Source organism: Theobroma umbraticum, unplaced genomic scaffold (genome assembly GCF_002168275.2).
Source record: "Theobroma umbraticum cultivar Fairchild unplaced genomic scaffold, ASM216827v3 scaffold_30.0, whole genome shotgun sequence".
Taxonomy (NCBI): Eukaryota; Viridiplantae; Streptophyta; class Magnoliopsida; order Malvales; family Malvaceae; genus Theobroma; species Theobroma umbraticum.
The window spans coordinates 6,123,503-6,134,499 of record NW_018397254.1 but is presented as its reverse complement, the minus strand read 5'-3'; the positions used below and the strand labels follow the sequence as shown (position 1 = coordinate 6,134,499).

Genomic DNA, 10,997 nt, shown 5'->3' with positions numbered 1-10,997 from the left:
TTCTGTGTCAAAATCTAAATCCACTACCCACATATAACTAAGAAAGCAAAGCACATATTTATAAGCAATGGCATATTACATCCATGATGTTAGACGAATCCACTTTCATTGCAAATGTTAAGATAAGCATGCTTAAATTTTAATACTGGTCGCAACTTCAAGTTTGGAATTCTGACAATTGATTAGGGTTTTCTTGTTTTTGGCTGATTATGTCATTGATAGAGTTGAATGAAAATGATGTTCATACTTTTGACGAAAATGGATAATGAATTTCTAGTATATAATTATATATTAACGTATGCATAATTAACAATAATTGCTTGGAGTTTTGCAATTTAAAGCATGTAGAAACAATCATTCAAACAGATAAACACTTGTATAATTATGTTTCAAGAAAAGTTTAACCAAGTCCGACTATAAACATAATAGACTTGGAGAGCAATTCGATAGGTAAGGTTAAAAATCCTTGACACAACAAGTGATTGCATATATAAAATAAATATGAAATTTGGTAAATTATTAAAGTCTAATGGAATTTGAGACGGGGACTGGGGAGTGTGTTTTCTGAGCAGTGACCTAATGGATTGCCTGATCGTCAGTTTGGCTGTTTGTTCGTCTTTTTGATCCTGTCTGCCCAAAATAGGAGTAGAACTTTGGAAGTTGAAAGGAAATGGATATCTCGGTTGTATACGTGTTGGTCCCTCTTGCAATAGTGGCATTGGTCAGGTCAATTCCAAAACATAGAAAGACAGCTACTTATTTTCCTTAACTTCTTCCTACATCTCACTCCTGGCCATGGGCTGCATTGAACTCAAGTTGAAATTGGACTTTGAAGACAATCCCAGTATAGATCCATGTCCATCAACATTTATATGCCCATTTCTTATTTTCTACCTGTTATTCGGTTTGAAGAGGAGAAACCAATCAAAAGGAAGATAATAAGACCCTTCATTCATATGTAATAATCCAACAAACCAAAAAGTTACAAAAGCCTTGAGGGGGGACAACGGCCGCTCTGATTCTCAGGGTGACTAACCACTGATTTTCAAACCAGTAATGTGAAGGACTAGAAACCTGCCCCAGATTGAAAAATGAAGGGGAAAAAAAGGACTTGGAGCCTGCGGTCAAAATGATAACTGATATATCATTAATTTACAAGCTGGATGGATACACAATAGCTTTCAAAAACATCTAAAGTGATCCATCCGTTGAAAGACCCTTTTCCTCTAGTATTATTTCAGTACATACACTTTGACTACATATATGTGAGCAGCTGACATGACAGACAGATCTACTTGAAGAAAGGCATCTCCGATTTCCTCCATTTTGCCAGACGCAGTAGGAAAGCTAACACTTCTGGCGGATCACGTAAGGAGTACCAAGCAATGGTATCCTTTGGAGTGGAAGAAACAATGATGGGAAACCCTTCCCGTCTAGCTGCTATGACCTGAAAGATGAGACTTAAGTTGTTTTTGAAAAGATTTTACCTATCAATAACATAGTATTACATTACATGTCACAGATGTACAATGAATTAAACCTCGAAGCAATCATGAGTGTAAAGCAGAAAGGGGAACAAAGAAAAATACCTTGAACGCATCTTCATCGGTTCGATCATCTCCAATGTACAGTGGGAGAACATCTTTGGCATTGCTGAATCCCAAAGTGTCAAGCATATAATTCAGGGCATCACCTTTGTTCCACTCGATTGATGGTCGGACTTCTAAAACCTTTTTACATGAATTGCACAGACAAAATTCAGGATGCGAGGACAAAAGTTATTCACACACCAAATCTACAAACAGAAACTGGAAACGATTTATCCTACCATTTTACCCTGTGTCAGACGAAACTCTGCACGATTTTCAACTAGAGATTTCACTTTCTCCTTCAAAATTTCATGGTCCTGCATATGAAATCCAATTTTACAAGAAATTAACTAAAGAGTTAACAATAGTAAAGGGTTTTGACCTAAGACTATGATAATCATATGTAACTGATTTATGGCAAACATTGAAAACGTTTAATGTTGTATATGTGTATCGTTTGGTTTGAAATTTACCTCCGGTGGAACTTGCCGATAATGAACAGAGATGCAAAATCTGTTGTCTTCTATCCTAGCACCTTGTATATCTTTAATTTTGTCTACCAACTCCACAGATATCTGTCACCAAGAAATAACTTATTTATGTAAATACATGCACGATGAGTGGAAAAGCCTGCAACGTATCTCTTAAGCTAGTCCACTGAATGACCAAATTTCCTCTGCAAAGTTAGCTTACCTCTTGAATTGCAGGTAAAAACAACTTAGCAGGTTGAAAGGCGCCTTCATTCCCCTAAGGAATCCCAAAAGTAACCGAGCTTATTAAAAATTGATCTTTAGAAGCATCGTTTCCAGCTTCATTGGGTTGGAGAAGGCAACTGACCTTTTTATCACAGGACTTCACTGCTCTGGGTGGTGCCATTATGTCCATCCCATGACTTCCAGCATAATATACATTATTTAACTGGACAAATTGTTTAACCTGAATCAAAAAGATAGGCTTGACACCGTCAGCTTAGGTTTATAAACTAGCCAGTAAACAGGCCAATAGGCTCAAATAAGTTTTCAAAATTGACTCAACTGACCATTTCATAGATTTATTTTACCTTATCTCGGCTCCTTCCGCTGATTATAGATGTTGGAAAATGCTTGGCAACTTCACGCACAGCCGCACGCATCTAAAATTAAGAGATTGTAAGATTCTTTTACAATCATGACTAACAGGGATGATTTTGTATAGTAATTTAGTGGAGATTTATGTGCATGCACACGTAATATTGAATGGCTACCTCAGCGGACATGAAGGCCTTATCAGGGTCTTCAACAATTGGTGACAGAGTACCGTCGTAATCTAAAAACACGACGACCTTTTTCCCCTTAGCTTCTTTCATTATGGAATCAAATGAGTTCAATGCAGAAGGGTGCTTCACCTGATAACATAAGAAATATAAGAGATAATATTCACGCAAAAAAGAAGAGTTAATGTGTACAACAGCAACAATGGTAAACGTCAACCAAAGCCAACAGAGAAGTTTAAAGAGCCATTGAGATATAATGAGCATGTATTGGAAATAGATGAAAGACTACTCGATTACCAGCCATGAATCATAGCCTGCAACATCAGGTGGGCTTAATTCTCTCCCTTTCACGGAGCCATTAATGGTGCCATCACTATCATCATTTTCTCGACCAAAGAAAGGTTTCACCTTCTGCTTATTGGAATGCGATATTTGAAAGCCCATTGTCTGGTTTAACTTTGCCTAGTTTCTCTTGATCCTCTAATATTAAAACAGAAATAACTTCATTAGAAAGAATAGATATAGAACATTTCTTTGAGGCTAACAGATGAAAACATAACTACTAGTATATTTTATATCTATGGCAATGAATGAAACTTGCTAGCTATTTGATTAACTGAATATAGAACAGTTAATCAGTAAATAGTGATCAATACAAAAGAATAAAAAAAGAAGAGGAAAACAATCTAACAATCAATAAACATTTGATTAGCGGTGTTCCTACTATATGCTACTAGCATAATCCTCAGGCCTCACCAATTAATGAAACGTTCAAAACGAAGGGCTTTGTTCTTAAACTTCTGCCGACTATCATACACTCTCCTCACTCCTGGAAAAAGGAAATTAAGAAGAAACAAAATCCCTCACCACTGGCTTGACTACTTCATACAACATAACTCTATATATAGAAACAAAATACTTCATAATAAAGCAAAAACAAATGTGTAACGAATAAAAAAACAAAGCAAAACCAATTAATATGCAAAAAGCTTTCCTTTTGTTTACGGGAAAAAGAAGGGAAAAAATTGTTCACCAAACAAAAAAGGAATGTTCTAAATCTAATCACAGCTAAACCGAAAGAACCAAAAAATAGAAAAGAGTCCGAATAAATCACCAATGACAGGATAGTCCAGTGATAATTAAAGGCTAAGCCCAAGAACAAGGGGGCCCCACAAGGCAGACGGTTTGCCACGAGAAATTATTGTCGATTTTAGATTTAAGTACTAGTCATGGTTGGTTGCCTTTACAAATGAAAAGAATCAAAGATTTATTTACCACAAACGAAGCACCTGCTGCTCAATCATTCATGGTGGAATATGTGAAGCAAACCCAAGGGAATTGCTCCCCTATTTTGATTACCTCATTGCCTGGGAATTCCAGCTTGGTGCACAACGTACGGTTGTTTTTCTTCCCTCCATCTCTCCCTGTTTCTCTTCTCTCCTTTTTGTAGGGTTGGGGCTCCTTCGTTTACAGAGTAACACAAATTGAATTCGTAGTGTCTGGAATACCCACATTCTTCTTATTGCATGTGTTAAGTCAAACAAGTTGACCACTTAAATAAGGCTTTTAATTTATTACTACGTGCTACTGTGTATGCTCCTAAATTTTTCAACTAAAATGTCCTGTTTGATTACGAAAGAAAAGCAGGTCAAAAATATCTTTGAGGGTCTAAATTACTTAGACGTCGGTGGTGCACCATAACACATATACAAACATGAAACAATTATATAAAGGGCAAAAATCATTTTCATGTGATCATATATAGCTGAGTCAATTCCGAATTATTACGGGGTTTACAATTTCAACATTTTGATTTAAGTCCTTTTCGCCCATGAAAATTGCTAGCAATGGTAGTATTAATTTTTACTCTAGGCCACCTTCATGGAAACAACAATATAACCTTACACGTGTTTCAAAAGCATGAGAGCGGGCTTTCTCCAGAATGGATAGTTTAAGAAAGGTCACTGTCCACTTGAAAACTTCCTGTCAAAGGAGAATACATGGAAACAAGAAGAAAACAAAACAAGGGCAACGTGATTTATCAGATAAGTTACATATGATGAGTCGACATTGCATGGCTCATGGTCACTGTAAAGCCTTGTCTCACTAGAGTTGCCATCAGCTGATTCAGCTGACACTGACATCTGCTCCTACAGCGATGGCTCGACACCAGTCTTTCAAAATTCAGACAAACATGAACAAAGAGAAAAAGTAGAAAAATTTATGGGTAATCTCAATCTGACTCCACTCTTTAATTACCCTCTTTGCCTCATTTCCAACCTCTGCCGCCAACTGAATTAGAATAATATTATTGCTATTACTCACTTGTCTTTCTCGTATGAGTAAATATTGAAAGGACTCAATAACAAATCCCTTTTGATATATTATCATCCATCTTCAAATCCGCGGGGGATGAGATAAAGATTCGAATTTATTGCGACCAAGGAAAACAATTTTGACACATCAGTTTCGTGTGTGGACGAGAGAAAACAAGCAAACATGCAGGCATCTTGAGTTTTAACCATGAAAAGTTAAAAGACAAAGCAAATGTAGCAAGCCAGTGATTATTATTAGAGTAAAAGTGAAAAGTCAAAATGATTTTATTGGGACTTCTGAGCCCTATCCGCTGCTTGATAGGAATCCCCGGCCTTGTTCTTTTCATTAGAGATAATTGATATGATTTAGTTAGATTTTTCGACGAAACAAACATTCCTATTAACTTCTTCATAGGCTCCTTAAGCTATTGAAGACATGATTGCTTCCTACAAAGCTACAATCAACATCAAACTAAAGCCTCATCAAAGAAGAGAAACGCCCAGCATGTCTCCTCCTAATAAAAAAGGGGATTCTAAATCAAGCAAAAGCAACAGATTACATTATCTAAAGGGAATATGGCTCTATAATTACCATGAAACAGTAGTTTTCCTTTCATGAAAGGTTCTTTGATCCCCTCTAACAATGATTTTCTTAGGTCCAGTTAGCATGCACCAGATGGAAACAACATTTGGTGGGGTTTTTGACTCTTTTCCATCACCTTTTTTGTTCACATGACAACGCACAAACCAGCACAAATTTTATCTGACATTTAAAGCTGATATGATAGAAAAAGAAAGATGAGGAAAAACAGCTTTCACTTTGTTCTCTGCGTACACAAACGAAAACTATCAATTATCGAACAATCTTCCTTCTTTTCTTTTCCATTTGTTCTCTGACATCCACTAACTCAAGAGACCCCAACGATCAACATGCACCTCATCAACATCAGCAGAAGAAGCCAAACTCCATTGTTAGTTACTAGTTACACTCGTGCACCCCGCATAACCAAAACCCAATAAACAAGAGCTCCTCAACATGACACGTTCCAAGAAGACACGTGTATCCAATGCAGCCATGAGCTGCCTTGTCCTTTTTTCTTGTTTCTTTATTTCTATATTTTAAAGAAAATCTAGATGACTTTTTGAACCTACTCAGGTCAGGTGTGAACATTGAAAAAACCATGAACCTGGGTTAAGGAAAAAAAACAAAGGAAAAGTGTAACATATTTTCTAAGTACATAAAGACAGATTTCACGTGTCGCAGAGGTAAACGTTCGATTGAGAACTAGCGGGACATCTGGGTGTTTAAGGAGGACACGTCGAGACACGGTTTAGAGTAAGTGAAAAAAGAGAGTCCTGTGGAACCAGACACAGCACAAAGGACGAAATGTCTGGGTCCAAAGAAACTGCCTGGAACTGCAGTTTGAATAATTAAATATAGTAGTATTAATGTAAAAGAGAGTAAAATATTGCGATTAAGAAAAGTTAAGGAATTGATATAACTAAGGAATAAATTAAGTGTAAAAGCAGCCAATGCATGGCCTCGTTAGTGACACCTTGCTGACTTATGACTTGTGTTTTAAGTTAATTTATCTCATGTTCTCACCTAATTAAGAATCAACATATAATAGACTAATGGCGGTCCGTTGTTAGGTCACCTAAATCTCAGCATAGAGATACAAGTTTATTTAATGTAAATTAAAAGAATCTGTCCTGATAGTTGGTTCTGAATTCTTACCGTATAATAACGGTGATTTTTTTTTTTATTTACGAGTTGGTAGAAAGGCAAAGGATTTTTTATTGCTCTTGGCATATTATTCAAATGCATAAACTTCATGAAACTATAAATGTTTTTGAATAAAAGTTTTGTATTTGATCATTTGATATATTGATTAATGTATGATCTCCTTACTTAAAACATAGAATTTAAATTCATCTTCTCTCTATTCTAAAAAAAAAAAATTCATGAAAATACCTTATCTTACTTTCTAATTAAACTGGAATGAAACTTCATGAAGTAAGATTTAAAATTGGATCATCGTCTCAATGCTATGGTGAGATGAATAACATATCGGACCAATTGGGATATACATCAAAAAGCATAGACCACTGGGATAAAGTGCTTGACGATTTCATAAACATAACGAATGAAAATGTCTTAAAAGATAGACAAACTCTTAACCTGTTCCCCAGAAAGTGCAAACATAGTGAAGGCTTAGACTAAATAAGAGAATCAGGGCGAGTACTATGTACGTAGTCAGCATGCTTATTAAATTTCACTTGCCAACTCTTTTGAAAACAGTCATAAAATATGGTTTCCTTTTTTTGGCTTACAAATAAAATTTTGAAAAAAGAAAGTCTAAAAAAAAGATTACAAAAGTTTATCAATAAATTGTTTTTTTAAAAAAAGGTGAAATTTGAAAAATTGGAAATTGGTAGAAGCTTAATTTGTTAAAAGATTATATTATATAGTCTACTCTGAAATATAAGAGACAAAAATAATAACAATGTGTAAGTAATTACATATAAAAAAATAAAAATTTTATATATCTTATTTAGATTATTCGTATGACTATATTTTCGAAATGTTTTATCCTCTCCTTTAATCGAAATACCACACTATTTATTTATGTGCATGCAAAAATGTAGACAAACAAGGGACTCATCACTATCAAAAAATGCCTCTAACCGTTTTTCGGGTATAAGTCGTTTGTCCAAAAGTGCCTTTTGTGGGCGGTCCTAAACCCCGTCCCCACCACTATTTTCTAAACCTACTACCTTTAAAACTAGTCGGTGGAACCTACAATCTCAACCCTACACGTGGCGTGTCCTGCAGACAAGTTCCACATGTCAGTCCTCTGTACGACTGATTAAAACTAGGAGGTCCAGGCGTGGGTCCGAGAGACAATGAAGTCTAGTGTCGGTTCAAATGGGCCTTTGCGCCCGGTCAATAGTGGGGCTTACAAAGTGACACTTGTACGGCTGTCAAGCCGTTTGTTTCATTCCCTGAACAGGAAAAGGAATCAAAGTTTCTCAGGAGCTGAAAAAGGGACAGTTTGCAAAGGTAAAACCGCGCCTACACGGCGCGTGAGAAGCTGATACCGTGGGCACGGGGACTAACGCGCGAATCAGTCGCGTGCGTCACCGGGAATCCTAAGGGGTGGATCTTTTTGAAGGTCCAGGAACAAACACCAACCGCTTTTTCGTTCTGTTCGCTGCATTTTCGGCTAAAACGCGCAGAAAATTTAATAAGTAAAACCTTAAAAAAATGGGAATTACCATAATATCTAAACATTGACCATTGGCAGTAAAAGGAAAATACAACTTTCAATGCTATAATTCAAAACTAAGAAAGATCTAATGCACGAGCACGACAAACCAAACAAGAAAATGCATGAAAGGGGATAATACGATGGAACAAAACGACATTAATGCTTCGTAAAAGTAAAAATAATATGCAGAGAAAGACATATTAGGGAATGAAATATAAAACCGAAGAAAATGCTTACCAAAATTTAAGCTGTTTTGTCGAGAGAATTGTTGTCGATGCTTCTTATACGGTCGAGAATCCCACAGAGCGGAGAAAATGAGCAGAGCCTGAAAGGGTTAAAACCTAAAAGGAGAGAAACAAGGAAAAATGAAGAGAGAGAGATAGGGGAAGCGAGATGGTGGAGGGATTTTATTTATAGAAGGAAAGGAGGGACAGAGAGAGAAAGGGTTTAAGGGAGCATTTTATTATATAATAATAATATATATTTGATTTTGTAAGTTTGTTAAAAGGTCAGGTCATTTACTCGTTTCTGCATTAAAACTTCCTAGAATTGACCAGGTTTGATGTTTGCTGGTGTTGCTATGCAATGACCAAATTAGTCCTGTTATTTTACACTGGTGCTACCATTACCGTCCCTCTGTGTCTTGGCCAAAATTCTTGCCAGTTTGTCACGTTTTCTCTCACGAATTTGTTCTCACTTTATAATGTAAATTCCATATACAACTGTAATTAGAAATATATATATATATATACAAAAAGGGTTATTTTGGTAATGATTGCTACATATTCAATGAATAATAAGAAATATCTATATCTATGAAATATTAATCGCATGCAAAATTTACACTGGGAGACCCATTTTTTGTATAGGAAGTTTTACAGTTCTGGTAAAGATTAAACTGAGGGTTTTACGTTATTGGATGTTTGAAAGTATGTAAGTAGTAATTTATTTGAAAGTGTAAATTTTAATCTTGCTGGTTAAGGGAAATTATGTACAAAGATAATGATAATATTTTACAAATTAACACATTTAACAGAGTTCCTTAGGATACGTAAGCTTAATTATGTTCGAATTCTACTTTTTGATTAAATTATTATGTTTATAGTTAATTTTAAATTTTAAATTATGTTTTTTCCAAATAAAAATCATTAATAGTAGTTTTACAGTCTTGGGAAAAAAGAGTTAAGGTGCTTAAAGCAATTAAAGTGTTAGAGTTGATTGATTAATTATTTTTTATCTAATGGGAAAGAGACGTATAAAAAATGTGCTAAACAAAGGTGTTCGGTAGGTTACGCAAGCTTTTTAATTCCTTGTGACAAAAAATAAAAAAAGAGAAACTTGATATGTGTATATATACATACATTGTATTTGTATTAGAACCCTAATTATTGGATTCCTTTTCCATATTAAAAGAGTAAGAAAGGGCTTAACAGCCATGCCCTTAGTTGCGGTGCAGCACAAACTTCTACCACTCTGAAATAAAAATGGTAAATATGGTTTGTTTTGTTTGATTTATATACGATAATAATTAATTAATCTGTAAAGGTTAAAGAGTAGAAGCAAAATCACGCAAACGCCCCTATTGCATAGGTCTTCAATCGAGGGAGCAAATGTGTCTGCATGTAACAGTGCATGGAGAATAGCTGCGTCGGAACCCAAGCTAAAAAAATTTCTTCGTGGACGTGGAACCTGGAAGTTCCTTGAATTTGTCCTCACAATGGGAATTGCCCATGAAACTTCCTTGCATACTTTTATTTCTGAACTTGCAAGGTCCTCTCTTCTGACCATATGCCCACCAATTAAACAAATGAAATTGGTCCTAAGATTCTCCGTTTCAATGGTTGACAAGTCGTCTGCATTCATATCTTCCTAACTATAAACAACAAGGAAGATGCCAAACTAAATTCCATGCATTTAACTGTAGGCTTATGAATTATATGCCAATAGAAGTACGAACAAGAAGTCAATAAACGGTATTGATTTTTGTTAGTTTTTTCTTACAACATGATGGGGGAGGGATCTCTTATTCACTTTGTTTTATTGGCGAACCTATTTAAGAGACTGGAGGGGTGGAATTCAGTTGGGATTTGTCTCTTGTCGTCAGCCTAAATGTGAATGTGACCGGCCCATGCCCCAAGGCAAGCTGACATACTCGTAGACCCCAGATTTCAAGTTCAGCACTTCACAACAGAATCGACGTTTCACTGCCATGTGAAATGAAAAATGTGGAAATTTAAGCCCACAAATTTGACCCGTCGGATGTCGGAAGAAAAGCACTGTAAGTCTTTAATGCAACAGGCAATGTGACTAACGAAGGCCTTATTCAGTCATTTTATGATCACCCTCATGATCAAATAGGCATTAATGGTCCAAGGAGTGAGGGAATTGGTGTAGAGCTTGCAGGTTATGCTTCAGCAATTTCAACCTGACCATCAGAGCAGGTAGCAAAATAAGGCTTCCTTTGGCTTTAGGGTAATCCATAGTGTTTGGGTAAGGCCTCGCAATCGTGGCACACAGAGGACAATTTTATGTGTAGCAAAAAACCTACTGTAAACAACAGGAATACAGT

At 36.0% G+C, this 10,997-nt stretch overlaps 1 protein-coding gene across 5 annotated transcripts; it reads right to left on the bottom strand.

Moving 5' to 3' along the window:
• Nucleotides 1–840: 840 nt before the first annotated feature.
• LOC110414652 (putative trehalose-phosphate phosphatase 2) lies at nucleotides 841–8,795 on the bottom strand. Of its 5 annotated transcripts, none has more exons than XM_021426016.1 (10): nucleotides 3,598–3,773; nucleotides 3,139–3,321; nucleotides 2,833–2,973; nucleotides 2,650–2,721; nucleotides 2,427–2,525; nucleotides 2,283–2,336; nucleotides 2,063–2,164; nucleotides 1,829–1,906; nucleotides 1,590–1,730; nucleotides 841–894 (listed from the first exon to the last, which is right to left on the bottom strand). In XM_021426016.1, the coding sequence occupies exons 2-10, from the start codon at nucleotides 3,283–3,285 to the stop codon at nucleotides 862–864; spliced, it is 867 nt and encodes a 288-aa protein (XP_021281691.1). In that variant the 5' UTR covers nucleotides 3,286–3,321; nucleotides 3,598–3,773; the 3' UTR covers nucleotides 841–861. The 5 variants fall into 5 exon arrangements, with proteins under 5 accessions (XP_021281691.1, XP_021281646.1, XP_021281655.1 ...); XM_021425971.2 differs by lacking the exons at nucleotides 841–894; nucleotides 3,598–3,773 and adding exons at nucleotides 952–1,447; nucleotides 8,666–8,795; XM_021425980.2 differs by lacking the exons at nucleotides 841–894; nucleotides 3,598–3,773 and adding exons at nucleotides 952–1,447; nucleotides 4,201–4,332.
• Nucleotides 8,796–10,997: the final 2,202 nt, after the last annotated feature.